Source organism: Pseudorca crassidens, chromosome 8 (assembly GCF_039906515.1).
Source record: "Pseudorca crassidens isolate mPseCra1 chromosome 8, mPseCra1.hap1, whole genome shotgun sequence".
NCBI classification, from domain to species: domain Eukaryota; kingdom Metazoa; phylum Chordata; class Mammalia; order Artiodactyla; family Delphinidae; genus Pseudorca; species Pseudorca crassidens.
Genome location: NC_090303.1, coordinates 35,343,394 through 35,367,194, shown reverse-complemented (window position 1 = coordinate 35,367,194; position 23,801 = coordinate 35,343,394). Strand labels below are relative to the sequence as shown.

Sequence of the window (23,801 nt, the reverse complement as noted above, 5' to 3'; positions counted from 1 at the left end):
TCTTGACAATATCCCCACAACACCACAATTTCCTTTCTACTACTTATTTACATTCATGAATGCTATAAATATGTCCTATATATATTTTCTATATTTACAGTATATATACACACACATACACATACTTTATTTTATTCTTAGGCTCATTCATGAACATGCCCATCAATTTACACAGTATAATCAAAACATATTCATTTATAACTTTTCACTCTGTGGAAAAATGCAAAAATATCATACAGATTAATATTGTCTCTCTTAAAAAACCTCTTTTGTATGTTTTAGGGTGTTTTTTTTTTTTTGTAATTTACAAATAAATTATGAAATATAGTTCATTCACAAATTGAAAATAATTACAATGATTTTATAACAAGGCATTGCTGAGGTTTTAAATTGTGGCATTCTTTGAAGCCATCGTCTTTCAGAACAAAGACATCAATAAATTATTATTTCTTGATATTTGCACTTTTTAATTACTTATATGAAATATGTCATTACAAATCTAACACTCATGCTAGTCAAATAGTGTTTGTGTAGAATATGAATCTTTCTATTCTATCTATTCCTTTTTTTTTTCTTCCTGAAAAGTCTTTTTTAGAACAATCTGGAAAGTTGGTTGAAATTACTGTACTAGAACATTTCTGGAAAGTTTTTCACCAGTAAAAAAAAGCTGAAGAAGTAAAGTGAGGCAAAACTGAGGAAGAATAGTTTTAGTAAGTACTCAGGAGAGATAACAGCAAATGCAAGAACTGTTTTAACTTATCTCCTAGTCCTTTGGTAGTTCTTTGCCTCGTGAAAATCTTAAAAAGTGTTCAGTTCTTTAAAATATTGATTATACTCTTCCATTAAATATCAGCTGCGGTCCTCCATTGCTCATGTTGTCTGTCATTTCCTGTTAGGAAAATAACATGAATTAATTAAAATTCACTTTCAGAGTAAGGCATTAATTTGATTAATGGGTTTACAAAACAGAAATTTCAAGTCATTGAAAAACTTGCTGACTTTTGGGGAAGGACAAGGATTAGTGCTGTTGCTGAATTTGAGGAAATGAAATTTCATGGAATCTTGGAACCCATGAAACACTGAAGTGACAGTCTGTTAGACCAAAGTCTTCTACCCACAGCAACAGTTCAATCTCTCCCCAGCCCCCTTAGTCTCCCCTCTCGGCCCTCAACTCTGTTTTGGAAAGACCTGACCTAGAAAGAAGATGGTTAAATACTTAACTTTTTCAATGTATAGGTTCCTCTGTTGAGCATGTCAACAAAATGCCAACAGATTCTAGGGGTTACCTTTGCTCTATAGAAAAATGTGTGGGCTTTTCGTGAAGAACTGAAAAATGTCCACCAGGGGATTGCCTATCTGTAACTGAAGATCACTAATAATTCATAGTAGGACAGATTGCTTTTCACGACACTTCACTCATACAGTAAAAAACAAACTGTAAAAGCTGAAACTAACACACCATTGTAAAGCAATTATACTCCAATAAAGATGTTAAAAAAAAACCACACACAAAATAAATTTAAAAAATAAAAATTAGAAAAAAAGCTCTTAACATGTTTTTTAAGAGATCAATTACTAAGTAGTTAATAAGGAAAACTACATGGGAAGGCAACAGAAATTTCGATATCAAGAATGAACTTACATAAAAAGTTTCACTTGCAATTTTAGAAAATATGTTAATTTAAGAAAAATTCAGATGCTTTGAATTCATATGTTTTGTTAAACGTTAAACTCTTCCCTACACAATAAAAGGTAATGAGGACATGTGAGGCCCATTCACATTTATAATGGTTAGTGCACCATATTATAAATAATATTTAGGCAAAACTATCTAAAAATAGATGAAAACATCTTTCCCCACTTGAACAAGCCTATTTGCAAAAGAGCTGTAAAGAGGACTCCAATTGAAATAAATTATTTTCTCAATGATCTTAAGCCTATCAGGTATATCTACTTTCTGTTTGGGTGAATTAAAAGTAATGTGTTTGCTTCTGTAAACTTTAGAAATTCTTCCAAATCTTTATTTCAGAAATGAAAAGATATCACATGCCTCATTTTTAGTATCTTCTCTTTGAAAACTCAATATAGGAGATGGAGTAAAATACAGATGCTTACTTCTTGGATTTGGTGGTTTTGAAAGTTGCTTAGGAGAATCAGTGAGGGACTGGAAGGTAGGAATTGGTCTGATTTTGGAACTTTGCTTTTGAAAACTTTGGTGTCTTTTAGAACACGGGGTAGCGCTACCGTCAAGAAAATGCTGAGGAAGAAGACAATATGCAAAGAAGACTCTTCCTCTTCTCACATCAAGACCCATCTCTCCATGCAAAGTGCCTTGCCCCTTCCACGCCATAAGGGTAGTGTTGTATGTGGGTATCCACTATACCTACCCTAATAAGGTGCTGAGGAATCACCTAAGGCCTAAAATCTCATACCAGTTTAGGGTAAAAGCTCTGACAAAAAGTGGAGAAGTTCTTTGGGCGCCAATAGCCAGCCTCTACGGTCTGGCAATGGTTCACTATAACTGAGAGGCTGTCTCTGCTAGATATATACTGTGAAATTAGGTCCGATAATACATTGGGGTTATTCGGCTGAGGGTAAGTTTATTGATAAGATACCTGATTTGAGGTTCATTTAAAAACTCATTACTGGTGGCAAGAAAAATAGAAATGATCTCTCCAAAATGATCTTTAATAAAATTTACTCATCCATCTACTTCTATTCCTTCTAGTAGGACAAAAACAATTTTCTAAGGAATTTATAGAAGATTCATAGATGCCTTTACTTCTCCTAAAATAACTCTGCATTCAAAAAGTAGCTTAAAAATAATCATAAAAAATTAAGGTATAAACTTTTATTGTGGGATTAAGAAAAAAATCCAGTTTTTAAAAACCTTACCAAAAGAAAGAATTTTCTTAACTAAAGTCACCCTAATATGGACACAGAAAAATCACTGGTAGGAAAAAACAGTGAAAATTAGTTTTTAAGTGGTCAAGTATCTTCAGTTTATTTGCAGATAGGCATGTCCAATTTAGCAAAAGATTATACTTTAAATTTGGGCAGGACCAACTGTGACTGTTTGCAAGTGGATATACTTTCTGCAATTGGGCCATAATATCTGTGTGACTCCCTGTATTTCTTATTATATTTTTTAACCAAAGCAAGAATGGTGACTATTTATTTTCAGAAGTATAAAATATGGGAAATAAATTTGAAATGTATCATATCAGATAGGTTTATAAGAAGAAAGCTTTTATACAGAATTTTTACTGTATTAGTGTCAAACTTAAGTTATCTACTCATGCAGCTTTAGCATGAGAGCAATACAAAGTTTGCCTTTATCAGACACATGTATTATTAAAAACAAAACTCTGGTCTGTGAATGATGATATCGAGTCAGAATCATGATGTAGCAGAGGATAAAGGAGTCACAAATCATCCAAGCAGAAATGTGTTTGGATGCTCACAGGCAGGCTGAATATTTTAAATACTCAACCAACTTTCAAGCTGCAAGACTTTGCCATGTTGGTTTATATCAGGTCCTCAAAGTAGTTCTCACAAAAGCAATACTTTGAGGAACAATATCACAGCATCAGTCCAGACTGATCTGCTGACATCATGGCTTCCTAGAAGAGGCAGTGCTTCCTGCAGTGACATTACAACATGGTAACTCCCTAGAAGTCAGCGTACCTTGTAGGTAACTCTGGTGTCGGGTGCACCACCGGGCAGCTGGGCAAGTCGGTTATTTCAATAGCCCTCAATCTCTAATATAAATATAACAATCATACAATAAATATTGCACAAGCATAGACACAGAAACCTAAATCACACTAATATAAAAATAGAGCACAAAAGAGCCATTATCCAAATATATAATGATAACCTATTTTTAACAATCCATTTCTTTGAATTACCAGTCCTGCTATTTGGACTATTAATTCTTTTTTGAAGGATACATGTAGATCTGTTTAAAATTGCTTTCTGGGAACAATTTAAGAGCATCTACTCTCCTTATTTGAGTGTATAAATTGTATATGAAAGGGAAACACATAAACTACAGAATATTTTTTCTCAAAATCACATTATAAAGAAGTATGCAATTGTAACTCGTGCTATTCTTTCTTCTATTCTGTTGTTATGCAATTTTATTTCCATGATATCAAGTAAAATGTGATGTGGCCATTATCTTAGTGAGTTTATTTTACAAATGTTTTATCTTTTCCTTAACGGATCCAGTAGCAGGAGCTGAATTAAGAAATATGGGCAAAATGTAGAAGAAACACAGACAGCTCACTATATCATTTGTCCTTTGATGCAATAAATGTAACTTCTTGTTTGAATGGGTATCATGAAACAATTATGCAAGGAACATTATTTAAAATACAGGCAAAGCTACCCAAATATGCATGAAGCTTAGATGAGAATTAAATGAAGCTTTATGTGTATTGTAATATCTGCACTGATAGGCAGGGCTTTTTGTTGCCTTATTAAAAGGCCCCTTTATGCGTGAAAATCTAATTTACATAATCAAATGCATCTACTTACAAGCACAAGGGGTGAGTTAGAAAGGAGAAGCCATCGGATTTCTAAAACTGATATTATTGAGTTGAGAGTGTTTTTAGTTTATGTTTTTCCTCAGTACAATACGTTAAAAATCCATATTTATAAGACATTCAATATTTTACTAGTTCTATTTTAGGAGCTGTGTTTTTATATAGATAGAGAAAATTATGTCAAAAATAGGTGTGCCCAGAATTACAGGGAAAAAATAATTTAAAATTCCTATTCTTAGTCCAATAGGGCCAAATTTTTATAAAATCCAATTCCTTAAATTCTCATCTAAAGCTGCAAGTTGATTCACCTAGATTTGACTGCAGTCTTCATGTGATAGCAATGAGAGGCAGAGGTACAAAACTCACTTTCTCAGCCATTTCATGAGAGTGATGCAGAGAATGCTCCCTCTCTGAGAACATCCTCCTCTGTTCATAGCTGGCTAGTCGACAAGTGAGCCACGAAGAGAGGGTGCAGCCCCCGATCCCAATGCACGCAAGAGACATGGACGCGAGATGCAGGGGATAGAGGGAAGAGGTCTTCTTTGTCACTGCCCGAAGGAACTGAAAATTCAAGATGCCCCCAATGAGTCCACAGATGCAGCAGGCAGAAAAGAGGATCATCTGATACGAAAAAGAGAGGGGGAGTTAAAGCTGACTGGAACACACTGCACCGACCTGCTGCACGTCAAGGATGGCTGAGTTACAATAAAGAGAAGGTGCTTTTGGTGCTTCTTAGAGGACAGGGGCTCTCTTTTCACCAAGATTCCCTGCACTCTGACTCAATGGAGAGGGAGTAGACCACAGTGTTTCAGGAATTAATAGTTGACTATATAAAGGCCAGGGATACATCTTATGAAAACTCTGAAGTAAGCAAAATTTATCTTCTAGGTAGATTCAGATTTAAATAATATTTAATATCTATTGCGTGCTACTATGCATTTCAATTAACCCACCAAGCTATCCTCTGAGAGGTGATATACATTTGGAAAATGAATGATGAGCAGTTAACACTCAAATTTAAGAATTGAATCCAGATTTTTTGACTCAAATTACGGTTTCTCTGTTAATTCCCACCCCCGCCCCCCAATATTTAAATGTCTTCTCCCTGAAATGTCATTAGTTCCAATGAGCTTCAAACCTCCCCGTACTTCTCTAGCTGTGTGAGCTTAGGGAATTTAGTTAACTCCTTTTTTTTTTCATTTATAAGAATTTTATTGTTTTAGTATCTATTTTCCCAAGAGATAGTTTAGGGACCCTCTATGAACTGGTGCTTTATGTTACAAATCTTTTGTTACTCTGTGACACCACACAATAGATAGTCCAAAACCACTGTTTGGTTGACTGCTATGGAGAAACGCAGGATGTAGCTTTGCTTTTGATCCTACTCTTCCCTTGATCTGAGTCTCTGTTAATAGAGCTAGGGTTTTTTTTTTTTTTTTTTTTTTTGAGCTAGGGGTTTTTATTCAACCTAAATATCATAGGATCTCTGGCAGAACCAAGCACAACACAATGCCTTTTGTGCAGTAAATGTTTAATACATTTAATTTAATATTCCAATAGCTTTAATAATTTTATTCTGTATTTGTATCTAGTCTAAATTCTCCCATGAGCTTTGATGATACTTTATAGTGTGATACTAATTTAATTATTCAACCCTATTTCCATTTTTCTCTGGAACACTGTCTCCACTCTATTCACCTCCCTTGTCCCTCAGTATAGCTTGTTCATTCCCATTTCAATAATATTTTCATTTCCTGGAAATTATTTTGCTTCTTTCTTGGTTCCCTAGATGGAAGACTGACACAAATCTAGTCCTAACTTCCTCAGAAAGCATTCCTGGACTTGACTGATCTCCTTTGGCATAAGTCCACAGGGCAAAACAGCTATATAACTTACTTTAGCATTTAATTTTACTTTATTAGGTATTATTTTCTGTTGACAGTTAGTTGACTTTAGCAAACACTTAATGAGCACCTAGCATCTGTTAGGCCATGAGTGAGGCAGCAGTTGTCATTACAAAAAAAAGAACAGCTCATAGTTATTCCCCTTGAGAACACTGCAGCCTTGTGTGAGAGAAGATCCAACGTTCCAACATATTATGGCAAATATTAAGAAAGAAGGATGAAAGGTAGCCCTTGGAGTACGGAGCAGGGGAATGTAGCCCAACCAGGGGTTTCAGATAAGGCCTCCTTGACAACAGTTCATCTAGGCTAAGTGCATGTAGTTCCCAGCAAAGGGTAAGGCCATGGATGTATGAAATAGAACAATGGGCAGAATGAACTACAGGTAGTTTGTTTTCTTTCTCTAACTTAATTCAGCATTCCTGATTGTGTCTGTCTTTCTGTACTTATCACCAAAACTGAAAACCCAGTGATGGATGAGTATAATCTTCTAATGGTTGATGAAATATAGCATTGAATGTCAATTACCAAATCAACGAATCACCCCAAGTGGGAAACTGTAGCTCCCAATGTCAAATAGAATCAATCAGTTATATTTCCTTCTAAAGTATATTCAAATGACATGCTGTTTCTTGGAAATATATTTTGGTGTTTACTCATTCCCAGAAAATATGGAAAGATATTACATTCTAGCCTTCAAATAATGAATTACTGTTAATTAATAAAATAAATAACAAATTTAATAGACTATTACAGGAAAACACTATCTCTCCTGATGTTATTGCCATTAATTCCTTAAAGGCATGACACTTCATTAACATGTGCAGACAGAACATTCTCACTCAGGAATTAAAACGTTAAAATCTGTACCAAGTTTATAACCATATACTATTGTTAAATCTTACCAGACTAGAGATTCTAGACTTTAGAGTTATTTGGAGTGGAGAAATTTTCACATAATTTTATTAAAGGGTAGAGAATCTTAGACAGTTAATGTCATCTATGGGAACCTCAGATGGTACAGGAGGATAAAGTGGATGGTAGTTTCTAAAAAGCTTAGATCTTATAATTTTTTTTTTATAACTTATAAGAGAATTAGGAAAACAGAAAAGACGCTAGTGGCCTTTAAAAAAAATCCCTTCCCTTCCCTTCTTCTATGAACTGAATGTTTGTGTCCCTCCAAAATTCATATTTGAAGCCTAATCCCCAATATTATAGTATCTGGAGGCAGAACTTTTGGGAGATAATTAGGTCATGAGAATGGAGCCCTCATGAACGGGGTCCCTGTTTTTATAAGGGATTCTAGAGAGCCCGCTTCCCTCTTTTGCCACGTGAGAACACAGCCAGAAATTTGCAACCCAGAAGAGAGTCTTATTAGAATCCAACTATGCTGGCACCCTGATCTGGGACTTCCAGCCTCCAGAACTGTGAGAAATAAATTTCTGTTGTTTGTAAGCCACCCAGTCTATGGTACCTTGTTACAGCAGCCCAGACTGACTTAGATGTCTCCCCTCCCCGGCCCACCCCTCGCCCTTCCTCCTTTCTCCCTCTCCTCTCCCTCCCTTTTCATTACTTCCCCTCCCTCCCTCCCCCTTTCTTTCCTTCTTTCCTTCTTTTGTTCCTTCTCTCCTTTATTCCTTTCCTTTTCTTTCATCCATGTTCCAAGAAATTGTTACTATATAGCCATGAAGAGTTTTGCTAGAGGAAAAGCGTAGAAAGAAAGCAAACCATAGTAAAGAGTGATGGGAGAATCACAAATGCAAATTACAAGCCTCCAAAAAAATTTTTATCCAAAGGTTTCCCTTAATGTAATTTTTTAAAATTACATCTCACATATCTAAAGCAATGGGGGCTTCACCCTTTTTGTCTCAATAGGTATTCTCACAAAGAAAACTGTGATTAGAAAAAGGAGTTGAACAAATGACTGCAATACTTCCCCTTCCCTGGTATCCTGGTCCCCTTCTCCTTTTTTCAGTCTCAAAGACCACTTTCTAGGGTCCATGTACAATATATTTTGCCAACTTATAAAGGTCTGTGATATTTCCTATTGTCCTCAAAAAAATAAACATGCTTTTTCCTACTTTCTAACTCTCAAAAAATGTCATGAAAGACAGTAGGGAATCCACACTGCAGCACACAGAAATCCTCCTCCAGCCAATATCAGAGTGAACTGGGAGTGTATTCCACAACCCCCAAAACCCACAGCAGTACCATAAAACTTCTGAGAACGCTTACATTTGCATTCACAGTCATAAAATAAAATAAAATAAAAAAACTTTGGGAATTAACTACAACTATAACAACACAGCTGTTTTGCTGCTTTGCAAAATTAACTTCACAGTCAAGGCTAGTAATCTTTAGGCCCAGTTCCATATCTAAACAGTTAAATTTCCCATGAACTCAAGCTCTGTCTTTTTCAGCTCAGTGAAGGATTCTTGTGAGTGTCTGGGAATCTATAAACGAAAAGTGGAGACTGCCATCACAGCGGTCATTAAGGGTTGCAGATTCATGTATTTAAAGAGTATATCAAAGCTTCTCCTTTCTTTTGTCATAGTCTATAATAATCTTGATGGTTTTCTTTGAAAAGAAAAAAGCCAGGATTTATTTGTCAGTCTTCTTTTTATCCTAAATGAGTAACATTCAGGATATGAAAGTTGGCTAGTCATCATTTCCCTTTTTGAATTCTTACATTTCAAACACTTCAATGCACAATACAAACAAGGCAAAAACTTACGACAAGTCCAGATTTTTTTTTGGCGCACAATATTCCACATATGCCACAAAGAAGAAACTGAAAAGGAAAAGAATAACAATTATTTCATATCCAAAGATAAGAGAACTCCTAGTTTTTAGTTTACAGTTCACTCATGACACTTTCTCCAGGGAAACTTGAAAATTTTACATTCCCATCAAAAGCTGAAAAGGAAAATACCTGATTTTAGAATAGTAAGGGATAAAAATGCAAACTCTAATGAAAGTTTTGTGCAAAGTTGATATAGGTGATTGTGGAATTTAAGCACAACTTGAACCTGTTTTACCGCCAGGCAAAAGGATGAAGTAGATGAATTTAGAGTTTTGTTCCTCCTGTCTACTTTCACTGTCTTCTTATCCCTTCCTATTTTCTCGGGAGAAAACCGGTATGATACATTCTTTAGTATGGCTGTATGGTACATTCCTTCATACTAAGTAATTAGAAATCAGTGGGCTCTGCTAGAGGAAGAGAAGGCATCAGACAGGGAGGTGTTTTTTGTGTAGAGATATTCTTTGTACCTCTCAAACTGTGTCAGGTAAAATAGCTGCCTCCTCATTCTACCAGAAATGTCAGAAGAACACAACAGGATGAAGCTATCAGTGGTATGTAATTGCTTGTAAATAAGTACATTGGTGACATAATTGCTTTGCAAAAGCAGCTGCATGAAATCGTCTACCAGTTCCACACTATTACACATTTTGGTTATCAGAAAGGGGTAAATTGTTTAATTTGGAGAGAAACGTTTAGGGCCATTTGTGCATATTTTTGCTGGAAGTAAACCATATAAGTAAAATAATAAACTCATTAATAAGGGCTTTCAGATTAGCAAAGAAAACTGAATATGGTTAAGCTTGTTTTCATTTGATTTTTCTTTTAAACGTTGCTATCTCAAGTCAGAACTAATAATATAAGTGGTTTTAACTGAGTATTTTACACATGAATAGATTTTAAAATATACACATCAAAATACTCTAAGGATTATCTGAAATAAGTAATATGCTTGTGGGAAGCACCAACAAAATTTGATTAAAAATAATAGGTAATAAAAATTTACCTTCACAGGGAACTTTCCATACAGGGGAACAAAATGATTATAAAGCAAGCAATGATGCAGCAAGACAGATAAGGGACCACAAAGATATATAAGAATTTGGTATATAATATAGATGACCTTTCAAATTTATGGGGAAAAGATCAGAACTATTTATTTAATAAACGTAATTGGGACAATTTGTTAATCTTCATCATCTAACATCATACACCAAATGCCTACAAAGCAGTTTGAACATTTAAATGTATAAAAAAAAATGTGGTAGGAGATGATAAAGTAAAAGATTTATATGATTTTAGAGAAGTGGGAAGGATTTTCTAAACATAGCAGCAAAGTCACAGACCAAAACGGAAAATACTTACAAATACTAACACATACAATTATAATTTTGTTAGTAAAAAATACCATAACTCTCAAAGGCAAAAAATAAAATTGGGATTATATTCAGAAAGTATATAACAGACAAAGTGTTGACATACTATATAAATAGATCTAACAGAATAATTTTCATACCATAAAACCATGAGCAGAAACTCAGAACTTTATAAAATGTAAATACATGCAGAATTTTCAGAAGCCTTAAAAAGCAACTTCTGAGTGACTACTTCTCACCCCTCTCTGTGTTCTAAGTCTAGATGATCTTGTCCTCATATGGACTCTTTCTTACTGATCCCATCTCAGACCTTTCAAAGTTATGCTCAAGTCATTCCAGTTTGGACCAGTTCCGTGCCTCTCAGTGCTTCCAAGCTCCAAATCAAAGATTCAGCATGTCTTACTCCTGCTTCCCTGACTAACCCATTATTCACCCTGGAAGTCCATTCACCCAGAACTCATTCTTGAAATAATTTGAAAGCAGTGCAGTTTTGTGTTCCTTGGATCTTTTTGAAATCTATAAACATTGCCATTATTTATTCACAACAAAGCCCAAGGGGACCTCAGGACCATAAGCAGAGCTCTCCAAGCTAACTGTCCATTCACTTGGTTGGAAAAACTAAGTGCAATAAAATTGCTTCTTCCTATTGTACCTCTAAGAAATTTGGGGAGGGGGAAGGTAGAGTAGGAAGGGAATCCAACAATGTTTTTCCACTCTCAAGCAGGCCTGCAGTGTAAATACTTCTGCTGGGTATCCAAAATCCACACTCCTTAGAGAAAACTAACATGAGAAAAAACAGACCCATGTAATGGGAAGTATACAAAATTATGCAATTCTGAGGAGGCTTTAAGGGATCCCGGCTTGAGTTTAGTCATCACAGTTTACAGAAAAGAGTAAAAGAAGCACAAAAAAGCAGTAAATAATCTCTTATTTTATTGGCTAACTTTACCCCAAGTCATAGCACCACAAAGGATCTTAAAAGGGAAACGAGCGGTCCAGACAGGTTTAGTGACTTACTCAAGGTCACACATCAAGGTCACAGATCATACATAAAATCTCAGGCTTAAGTGTCTAAGTTAATTTATTTCTAATAATGTAATGGGAATGCTTTTCAAAAGGATTTTTCAGTGTTAGTGCAGACTGCATTATGCTAGCAGATCCGGCCATAAGCATTCAATGACACTTCATCATCTACAATTGCACTCTTTACCCTTGCCATTTGTTAATTTTTGTTGTAATAAAAGTAATTATAAGATTAGTTGATTGCATCACAGTCTAAAATTAAGTGTACCTTACTATATAAGGAGTCTGTTATAGTATTTCAAGATACTATTTTTGTTCAACATAACTTTATCCAGGATGCAGAACGATGACCCACATTACAGAAATTATGAAACAAGTGAAAAACAAATTAGTTAAAAAAAAAAAGTAAAACTGATAGCTGGATATCTATATCTCTGTCTCTATCCTGAATTAGGTATACAATTTTACATGAGAAAATATAATTTTATATTATACCTGAGAAGGTGGGGAGAATTATTTGCTTAATTTTAATTTTAATCCAGGGAGAATTATTTGCTTTGCTCTTACTAGGAAGTTATATAAATGAAGCAATCTAATGATAGGGCATCAAGGGCAACCATGCAATAAAACTAGTTAAGTCCTCCAAGTGGAATTTGTTTGATTTCAATTTAGATTAAATTCAATAGATAACTAAGGCTGTGCCTCATTGTAGAATGAAACGGAGCTGTTATGGACATAGCATTCTAGGCTGTGCCTCATTGTAGAATGAAATGGAGCTGTTATGGACATAGCATTCTAAATTTTGAGTGGATTTTCTTAATGAAAGGTCTATGGAGCCTTCTGCTGTTGCTTAGGACGTAGAAAGGCTAAAGCAATACCACCTTAACAGTAAGAAAAAGTGAATAAACTACAGACTGATAACTTTTCTAGAAGTGAGCAGGGACAACGGAAAGCTGAGGGTGAGGCACTGACACTGAAAAAGTTCAGGTAACCACAGCCCTACATTAATGGAATTTGAAGACTTGATGCACCAAAGATAATCACTGTTAACAGTAAAATCAATTCCTCAACAGGATGACTCCACCTTTCACACTAACAGCCTAAAAGAAGATATTAAGATAAAATACAAGATTTTGAAAGAAAAACTTGAATTTGTGCTGTACATACAGCCAATCTCTCATTTACACAAGAGATTACAAAGAGATGTGCTCATTTGGGCAAAAGAACTGTGGTAGGCTGAATAATGGCTCCCAATATACACACATCCTAATCCCCAGAATCCATGAATGTTACCTTATATGGCAAAAAAGCCTTGGGCAGTTGTGATTAAATTAAGAAGCTCAAGATGAGGAGATCATTGTGCTAAATGTAGGATCAGGTAGGTGCTGAATGTAATCATAGGTCCCTTAAGAGGAACACAAGAAGGTCAAAAGAAAGTTATATGAAGACACAGAGACAAAGATATTTGAAGAGGCTACACTGCTGGCTTTGAAGATGGGGGGAGAGAGCCATGAGGCAAACGATGTAGGTGGCCTCTGTAAACTGGAAAGGTAAGGAAATGGGATTCTCCCCTGGAGCCTCCAGAAAGAATGCAGCCCTGCAGACCCATTTTAGACTTCTGCCTCCCAGCACTGTGACAGAATAAATTTCTGTTATTTTAAGCCACTAAGTTTATGGTAATTTGTTCTAGCAGCAATAGGAAACTAATACAGGCTTCAAAACATTATTTCACATGACAGTGTCTAAAAGAATTAGAAGCTCTTAAAAGAACTAGAAGTTGTTCTTCAGGAAAACAAACAGGGGAAGACATGAGTTAAGAAAGAAATATAGTAAGTAGCAAGAGCACAAAATAAAGCAAAACAGGAAATATTTTAAATAGAAATGTATTGATTAGAAAAAATAATATCAGTTTAGAATGAATATCCCAGGTGATGTTGGCATGAGAGATGGTGGGTTAGAGTTAAAGAGCATGTAAGTAAAATGTTCTAAGATTCTTGTATCATTTGGCAGAGTACTGGAGGCACTAATGTGCCAGATATCGATAGAGAAGTAGAAGTTTAAATTTGTGCATTAAAATATCAAAGACCAGAAAAATAAAAGGAGAAAAAAATACAACAACGACAATAAAGATTGAACCAACAGATGTCAGGAAAGCTTGAAAAATGAATGGAAATAAAGTGAAACTATAAAATAAGTAGGTGTAAATAATTTCAGTAATGTAAAGCAATCAGAACATAGGTGAATGTATTCAATTTCTCTAATAATAGGGAGAATAGAGAGAGGGAGAGACACTCTGCTAGGTAAAGAGGAAAAGATTTGTTAAAACTTTCCTAAAATGAATGAAAACCTCTTTCCTTACTGGTTTTCCCTTTCTCTCTCTCTCACTGGTTTTCCCTTTCTCTCAATGTCTCTCTCTCTCTCTCTCTTTCTCCTTCAGCCCTGACCTAGATGCTAGTTAATGACTTCCTTATTACTATTTCTTTCTGTCCAAGAAGCTTATTTTGCGAAAGGACTAAGAGAAAAAGGGCTATTGTAGAATTTCTATTTAAATTATGTAATGGAAAATTTGGGAATCATGGTTGTAATGGAAGCAGATAAAAGCAATGGTTCTATCAGCTGGCTAGGAGACCAAGAAAGTGCTGGGCAGATGGGATTATGAAAGACAGTGGGCCAATCTTATTTTGAGACAGCTTATTAAAATTTTTCTCACGTAACATTTAACCACCTCAGGGGAATTAATTTTCACTGAAATTCACTAGCCAATTACAGAAGATATACACATTTGAAAATAGAAATGGTACTTTTTTCCCCTTCAAGATAATGAGATGAACCACAAATTCAACTTAATGCTTTGGTAACATTTACTGATTTATACAGTTTCATCAAAATTAATCAGTTTCTTTAAAACATATAGAAAAACTATTAGGAAAACACACCAAAAATAATAAGTGTTGAGAAATTGATTCAAAAGAAATCTCTCTGATTAAAATGGTATATTTCTCCTTGTACCTGGATTAAAAGTTTGATGATTTGTTTTGTTACCACCAGTTCTTGAATATTTTTACTCTACTTCAATCACCTATTAAAGAATAATAACTGAAGTCTAACAGGATTATTTTGTAGTTTAGCTCACAAAATGCTAGTATGCCAAAGTAGTTCATAGTCTTCCTGATACTGTGCTGATATGATTTTGACTTTCTTACATGACACCTGGCTAGACTCCTAAGGATGTCCTCTCTGTCATGGGCTTCTTTTCTTTTGGGATCCCATTTCTCTAGTGACTCCAGTATCAGTATCAATTATATGTGTAAAATGAGGAAAGTTTATCAAGTTTATCAAGTTTATCAATTTTATATGTGTAAAATGAGGAAAGTTTATCAAGTTTATCAAGATGGACGAGGGCAGTGATTCTCAAACCTGGCTGCTTATTAGCTTTTAAAATTCCTGATTCCGTGGCCAATTAAGAATCAGGATCTCCAGGCTGGGACTCAGGCATCAATATTTTAATCTTCGCAGGTGACTCCAATGTGCTCTCATGGTCTGGAATTGCACTCAATATGTTCACCTGTGCTTTGCCAGCAGGCCTACTCATTTTAGAGCTCTTCATTGAAGCAGTGATATTCCCCTTAATTACTCTCAGTGAGATACCAACAAATATGAAGCCAAATAAAGTGCTCTTCAAGGGAGAAACACAAAGTCCTTGTTCGTAACATAAGTTCAAAGTGTCAGGGCTGTTTGGTCTCTAATGGTTCACAGAAACAGAGAGCACTCTTTCATAATTTTTAAGCTTATTCTACCCAGTGTCTTTCGTCATTGCTGATAGATTTTTCTCTTAATAGAAATCCTAATCTTCCCTAAATTTTCTGTGTTTTGTTTTAGTTAACTAGATCTAGAATTGAGCATGATACACTATTATCCGGAAGAATCTGACTAATTTTGTGTTGGGAATTAAGAAAATAGGCATAATAAAGAAACTGATGCAAATAATCATCATTGGAAAAATACTGCAAGGGAATAGGTTGAAATAAAAACATGATCAACAATAAAAACCAAAAAACTGAATTAACACTTGGGGAAAAGATCTTAACAGACATCTGTCCAAAGAAGATCTAAGGATGGTACATATGGAAAGATATTCGCCATCATTTATTGTTAAAAACTCATGAATTTAAACAACAATGAAATACCACTACACAGCTATTAGAATAACTAAAATTTAAAATAAACTGGAAATATCAGTTGCTGGTAGTGTGGAACAATGGAAATTTTCATTCATTCCTTATAGGAGTGGAAAATGGTACAGCTACTTTGGAAGACCGCATGGCAGTCCTTACAAAGCTAAACATAGTCTTTCCATATGATCTAACAATTGTGCCTTCAGGTATTTACCCATCTAATTTGCCACGTTATAGCAGTTTTGTTCATCACTGACAAAAACTGGAAGCAACCAAGGTGTCCTTCAATAGGTGAACGGATAAACCAGGTATATCCATACAATGAAATACTATTCAGTGATAAAAAATAAATGAGGTATCAAGATACTCAAAGACATGTATGAAATTTAAATGTATACTGCTACATGAAAAAAGCCAGTCTAAAAAGTCTGCATACCATATGATTCCAATTATATGACATCCTGAAAAAAGTAAACAAAAGAGACAGTGAAAAGCTCAGTAGTTTCCAGCGTTTGGGGCAAGGTAGAGGAAATTGAATAGGTGACTAAGGGATATTTTTAAGGCAGTGAAACTCTTCTGTATTACATTGTAATTACGGTTACATGACACTACACATTTGTCAAAACTCACAGAACTTCACGGCACAAAGAATAAACCTTAATGCACGCAAATTTAAAAAATCATTTTGAGGGTCATGGAATCACAGGATGGAATGCAGAATGTGACAAAGCAATCTACGGTATAACAATGAATGTATGAAATGGTTTCCCTGAAGAAGGTGAGGGAAAAGATACTGACCTGAGTAAGTAAAGGCAAAAGAAACTGTACATAAGCACCATACTCTGTCGGACAAAGTTGTTTCCTACAGGGTTACTGATTAACAATTCTGATCCTACTATATATGTATACTAAAATTGAACAATTACATTAAATGGATGATGGATGGTGGGAGACAGGTTTCTTAGTATTGGAGTGTGAGTTTATAGATAAGCATGGGGAACAGCCTAGAATGATCTATATGGTAACAGATTAGCATTGTAGATAGCAGTGTGAAGTAATTTTTAACTTAATATTTATAAATATAGCTACATACAGAACTATTTATAGGTCTGTGAATATACACATTAGTATACACACATTTTCTTGCTGTCAGCTGAGAGGGCCTAGATGTAATGATACTAGTAGCAAAGAACACACCTATCACTTGGCTCTTGGTTTCTAAAACTGTCCTCCAGTAAAACGAATCACAAATCCTTAAAGAAATGTGTGTTCCTTGGAATGCAGCAGAAAATATATGATATGGGCTAGGAGCATACTATAGTGTCAGAAAGTATGGAGATGCTCAAAAAACAAACAAAAAACCCACACTGATTGAGGTTTGTCAGAGGGATACAGAGGCCAATTGAAAGAGCTCCCAATGATTAAAGCTGGAACAATTTGAGCAACAAAATAAATAAAATAGTATTAGATTGTGACCAATGAGTACAATAAATATTCATGGGGCCATACTGACATAAATAAATGATTGGATAAATAAATACATAAATAACTATGGAGAAGAGACAAATCTATGCAGAAAAATTCCAAATATTTTATGTAGATACCTCACTCTCAGAGAGGTGTGGTCCACTCCCTAAGTGTGGTCCACACATAAAGACTTCCTTCCAAAGAGTATCATATGAAAAGGGGGGAAAAAAGAGTAAGTTAGAGGAGAGATCTAACAAACACTACCTCAGCCAGGTGACCATGGTCAACACCAGCAGCAATAAGTCATGTACATAATCAGTATGCCCAGTATCACTACTTTTGTTGAATACTGGAATGGAGCTACTACACAACTAGACAATGCAATCGGATAGTAGAACGAAATTAAAGGTATTAAAATTGGAAAAGAGGAGTTAAAACTATCATTGTTTGCAGACAGTATGATTAACTCATGAAATTTCCAAGAGAATCAACTCTAACATTCACTACAAAAAATAAGATGATTTAGTAAGGTAGCAAGGCACAAATTAATATACGGAAACTAATAAATTAAGGTAGACAAACATCCTACTGGAGGCTGTAAGGGAAGAAATCCCATTTTCAATAAGAAATAATAAAATTCTTAAAAATACATTTATAGTACAAGTTTTAATGAATAAAATAATCCCTAAAAGCATTAATAAATAAGGTAATAGAATATTTTTACAAATGGAAAAATACATGATCTTGGATAAAAAGCTTTAACGTAAAAAATATGCTACTTTCTAATCTAATTTGTTAATTTAACATAATTCAATAAAAACAACAAAAGGATCAATTTTTTAACTGGAAACATGATCCAAAAGTTAATATAAAAGAATACCTAAACTTTGTCAGTAAAACTCTGGCAAAGATGACCAATGAGGGTGAATGTTAGCATCAGATATCAAAACATATTACAAACCCTCAATAATTAAAACAGAATGACATTGACACATGAACAGAAAAACTGAACAGAAGAACAGAATTATAAAACCTAGAAATAGACAGAATGTATATGAAATTTAGTATATAATAAAATGTCATCTCTAAACATTTATGAAAAAACAGACTATTTTGTTAGTGGTGTTTGGACATCTGTGTAACCATCTGGAAAAAGAAATGAAACTAGATATATACACTTTATACTATATGACAGGGTAATAGCCTAATGTACTAATGATTTAAATTTAAAACTAAATCATAAAAATACTAGAAGAGGAATTATTTTATTACTTTGAAGTTACAAAATCCATGAAATAAAAGACTGATTTGTTCAAAAATTAAAACAAAAAAATAAGCAAAAAATTGCTACATGGCAGAAAATTATGAACAAGTTTAAAGTGACAAACTGGGAAAAATAACCAGATTGTCATACATTGCTTGTGGAAAGATAAATTGAAACAGACTCTACTGAGAAGAACTTGTCAACAATTATCAAAATTTTATATATATATATGCATATATATTATACACACACATATACATATACAAGCATATCTGTATATCTCATTTGCCTCAGTAATCCTGCATTTGAGAATTTATCAGATATAGCTGCAAGTGTGCAAAACAATCTATGTGTCAAATTATTTATTTTAGCATTGTTAGCAACAATACAAGAGGAGCAATCTCAATTGTCAGTAGAGAGTTGATTAAATTCAATGGACTTCTCTGCATCTATTAAAAACATGTGAGAATGTTCTCTATACACTGATATGGAAAGTTCTCTACCATATATAGTTAAACGAAAAAAGCAAGATGCAATATGGTGTATGTAATAAACTTTTTGTATAAAAAGACAAGAAATATTAATAATCTATGTACATATTTGCCCTTACACACATAAGGTAATTCTGGAAAAACATGTAAGAAACATAGAGTAGCTGTGATTATGTGGGTTGGAGAACTGATGCCAGCTGGATAAAGGAGACCAGACTTTTCCTTGAATACTTTTGGTTATTTATTTTTAAGCCATGTACAGGTGTTACCTATTCAAAAAGTTAAATGAGTAGCCCCCTATTTGCTCAAGGCCAAATTATTAGTGAGGTATTAGGAAAGAATAGCCCATGAAGATTCATCCTTACTAGAGAATGACTTCCGTCTTGTGACTAAGCATCCAAGATAAATAGATATATAGATTGGTGAATGACTCAAAGTTCCATGCCTCTTGTGAGTATTAAAAAAAAAAAAAAAAACAACTAGCAAAAACTCCCCAATCTATATGTTTTCAGAATGCATATTTGGAAAGGAGGATGGCAGCCCATATTCTGGAGCCAAGGAGCTGTGCTAGTCTCTCTTCAATCACAGCACTAAGGCCATCATTTGCTTGCTTTTACGCAAGGCTGGTTTTGCCTGGTGAACTGAGTTTGGAACCTGCTACGGTCAGAGCTTTCAGGCACAAATCCAAAAGTGCCACAGAATAATTTACAAGAATTGGGTTCAGTCCTTTAGAAATTAATGGAGCCAATCATGGATAATTGTGATTGAAGGCTGAATGTGGTTTTATTCTCAGTTAAGTATAACGAATCATAAACCACTACATATTAAAGTAGATGCAGCTTCACCTTCAACGACCATCATATTTCATCTTTATTTAGAAAAGGTTTTGCAGTTCTACACATTCATAATAGTAGCGGAAATAAACCTTTTATTTTGCAAAGCATTTTGATATTCTCTCAACCCTCTAGAAGAAAAATGGATTGAAAAAAGGGAATTTTGGGCTTCCCTGGTGGCGCAGTGGTTGAGAATTCGCCTGCCGATGCAGGGGACGCGGGTTCGTGCCCCAGTCTGGGAAGATCCCACATGCCGCGGAGCGGCTGGGCCCGTGAGCCATGGCCGCTGAGCCTGCGCGTTTGGAGCCTGTGCTCTGCAACGGGAGAGGTCACAACAGGGAGAGGCCCGCGTACCGCAAAAAAAAAAAAAAAATACAAAAGGGAATTTTGCTCCATGTTGGACAAGTAAATGAAGAAAAGAGATAATGGAGCAAAAGAACAGTTTTGAACCTCATATTACTACAAAAATGGAATGTGTTATTTCATTTGCCATTACTGGTACTCTTAGGGTGAGAGATCATCTATTTTTATATCCAACTTTGCCATATCTCCTCAGACAAAGCTGTGCTGTTGAAATAAAGTTTCTAGATGACATAATGGAATTTCGAACTGAATAAATGAATTAGTAGATGGATGCATTAATGTATTTACAGTATGCATGGGGAAGGGCAGAAAGTAATGAAATTTAGCCAATTCCAAGACATAACTGGGTGCAATTGGATAAAATCGAATTAATTTTTGTTCTTATGAAACACTCATGATTGATCAGATTAGGTTAATTCTCTTATCAATGGTAGCATTTGAAAATAATTTGGATGTGTTCACCTTTTAAGTGTCACAACTGTAGCTTTGTGGGTTTCAAAAATTTCCTTCTCAAACCTCAGATGCTCTTGAGATGTCAGCATAAGTAGACATTTCAACAACAAAACAAAACAAACAAACAAAAACACTGAAAAAGATAGTACCTTGGCACTGAGTGATAACTGCCAGAAGTTTCTTTTTAAAGATGAGAAGTAAAAAAAAAAAAAAAAAAAAAAAGAAAGATGAGAAGTAGCTTCCCAAACTAGAAAACGTTGTGTTCTTTTTTAAAAAATGTTTAACTTTTTTTACTGTTGTATAATTGACATATAACGTTACATGAGTTTGTGTTCTTAGTTCTGTGAGAGAGAAAATGATCTGGGAAAGTAACCAATGAGTATATACCCCAGGTGTTGATTCATTTTCTCTCAGAACCCCAAGCTTGGCTTCAGAATAGACCCAGAATAGTTTTTTCCCCTTTGGTGAAATTAGAAGTTGGGCAGTGTCTTAGTACTCTCATCTGAATGCTATTACCTGCTATCCGCTGGTCTGATCTATAGTAAACTGTTCTGAGTGATAATAATGTAATTTCCCCTTTAATCACCCTTCAACCTTGATGCACACTATTCCAATCCCATTCAGAAATTTGCTCCTGGAAGAAATCCAGACGCTTTTCATTCAGTCAAGATCAAATAATGTAAACACAATCAAAGGACATCACAAAAAGCTTCAGGACATCAAATTATGAGAATACAATTTTTTTTAAAAAACAGAGGTCAATTGTTTTGTTAACTCTGTGGTTCTTTTAAGTCTTCTTGTACTACACCTGGCAAGCCGAGCACGTCTGAAAGCAGACATTCTAAAGCAAGGAGAGTACCTCATTTTCTGATTATAAGCAGTGAGATGTGCTGAAATGGCTATGACTAAATGGAGGTAATTACTATCTTCATGTGTTCCTTCTGGGGAAAAAGAGAATACTATGGCAGGCAGAGTAGCATCCATAAAAACAGCTCCATCAAACCTTAGGGCTTATGCCACAATTAAAATAATCCTGACTTTATGTCCTCTACTTAAAATTCTTTGTTAAGATCTCTCTCAAAATAAAGGGAGCTCTCCCCATCTGAGGACATATGTTTCACATAATAGTCCCGTCTGAATATGTATCCAGCCAGTTTCAAGTAACAAGATTTCCCCCAACACTCTTCCGATTTAGGCAGTGTGTAAAAGCTGCTCACGCTACCTCCCTTTTTCTTCTCCAAGAACAGTCTCTGAGAATACGCTTTTGGTGGTCTTAACAACTGGACCCCCTTTAGCCGAAATGACTGAGTTACAAAGCACTGACTAGAATTTTTCCAAGAATAACAACCACAAGCCGTTTTTATCATAATGACATGGAGATAATTGTTATAAGTGCAGTCATGAGCCCCTCTTGAATCAAATGTTGGTGGTGTAGGGTTCAAGAATCTGCATCTTGGATAAATTCCAAGGTAACTGTTAATGCTTCCTATAATTTGAGAACCTTAGCTGTAGAATCAAAGGAATGATTTAACTCTCTAGTTTGGCTTAGATGAGCTGGCCCTACCAGGAACTGGCCACCTATGGAGCCTAGCATAGGAGTAGTAGTCCCGAAGGGAGCAGGAATGGATGTCTAATATAAGACTCTGAAGACTCCCTAGGCTTATATGGTCAACCAATCTTCTCTTTCCTGAAGGGTTTAAACTCTCATAGAAAACATGTCTGTTTCCATTCCCAGGTGTTAAGTCAGGTATCAGAAGAACTCTAGCAGAAGTAAGAGTGTTTTATTCATACGTATCAGCAGCCACAGAGGAAAAGAAGCTGATGTTCCTTTCTCTGGATCCTATTGGAGATACTTTATGCCTTTGCTTATCTTTGGCAGACTCACTTCTCGCATCAAGAAATGGTGGTGGGCTTCCCTGGTGGCGCAGTGGTAGAGAGTCCGCCTGCCGATGCAGGGGACGTGGGTTCGTGCTCCGGTCCGGGAAGATCCCACATGCCGCGGAGCAGCTGGGCCTGTGAGCCATGGCCGCTAGGCCTGTGCTCCGCAACAGGAGAGGCCACAGCAGTGAGAAGCCCGCGTACCACAAAAAAAAAAAGAAAGAAATGGTGGTATATTGGGGCTTTTAAGGTCTTTTAAGCTTTTTTTTTTTTCTCTGTTTCCCATGATGATTCATTTCTGGTGATCAGAACACCTAGACTGAAGCAAAGGTGGGGCTATCAGTATTCCACATAGAGCCGCGAGAACTGCTTTTTTACAGGGCATTAACAAAAGGGAAGTTTTCTTGCCCAACTTTCTCTGTCTCCCTGTCTCTTTTAATAGAGTCTGGAGCAGTTGATTAGTCTTGTGAAATAAACACAGAAAATTTTATTTTCACTCTGTGGTTCAGTATTATAATTTATATTACTTAGCCAGGCTTTCTCTGTTTGCTCCAGTTCTTATAATGAATATTTTGGATCAGGAAGGAAATTACAGTTTTCTTCCTGAATATATTTATGCCAGAGCTTGTCAGTATACATAATAGGACTGTGAAAATCAAAAGATTGGAAAGGGTGAACTAGAATAAGGTGTTTCTATAAACCATGGGTAACCAATGAGTTGCAGAGCACTATTTATAACTCGCCTGACATTTATAAGGGTGAAGTGTCCCTTCTCTCCACATACCTATGTAATTAACTTTAAACTCGTTTTAAATGCCGGCAACCATCTTTCCTGTACCTGGTTCAATCTGATTCGCAGAGAGCCCTAAAACGTTGACAAGGTAAATAGGGAGATTTGTACATCAATTCTCAAAAGAGGTCATTAGAAAACATAAAATTGAAAATCAATTATAAATTTCTCATTGCTTAAAAAATCTTAAGTACGATCTTACAAGAACATGAATCAGGCTATTAAAACTAGTAGATTCTAGGAAATGAATCTGGAGAGTGAGGTTTTTAAAGACCAAATTTTGGAAGGAATCATTGTAATTGAAGTGCAATAGTGGTGAAGAAGATTTATAAACTTAAGCTAATAAAAAGCCCAGGGAAGATGCTGCATTTCTGAATTGTTTCAGAAGAGCTCTGAATGATGGTTTCTGAGCTTCATTGATTTATGCTATAAATGGG

The 23,801-nt window shown here is 35.3% G+C and overlaps 1 protein-coding gene across 8 annotated transcripts in view; it reads right to left on the bottom strand.

Moving 5' to 3' along the window:
• Positions 1 to 118: 118 nt before the first annotated feature.
• Positions 119 to 23,801, bottom strand: part of TMEM196 (transmembrane protein 196) — a 207,032-nt gene continuing 183,349 nt past the window's right edge. For 4 of the 8 annotated variants that reach the window (XM_067746196.1, XM_067746192.1, XM_067746191.1 and 1 more), the window contains 4 exons: positions 9,186 to 9,242; positions 4,917 to 5,171; positions 3,688 to 3,761; positions 119 to 889 (listed from right to left, as the gene is read on the bottom strand). In XM_067746196.1, the coding sequence (XP_067602297.1) occupies positions 883 to 889; positions 3,688 to 3,761; positions 4,917 to 5,171; positions 9,186 to 9,242 (393 nt within the window). In that variant the 3' untranslated portion in view covers positions 119 to 882. The remainder of the gene's footprint in view (positions 890 to 3,687; positions 3,762 to 4,916; positions 5,172 to 9,185; positions 9,243 to 23,801) is intronic. The other 4 variants (XM_067746197.1, XM_067746199.1, XM_067746194.1 and 1 more) reach the window with 2 other exon arrangements.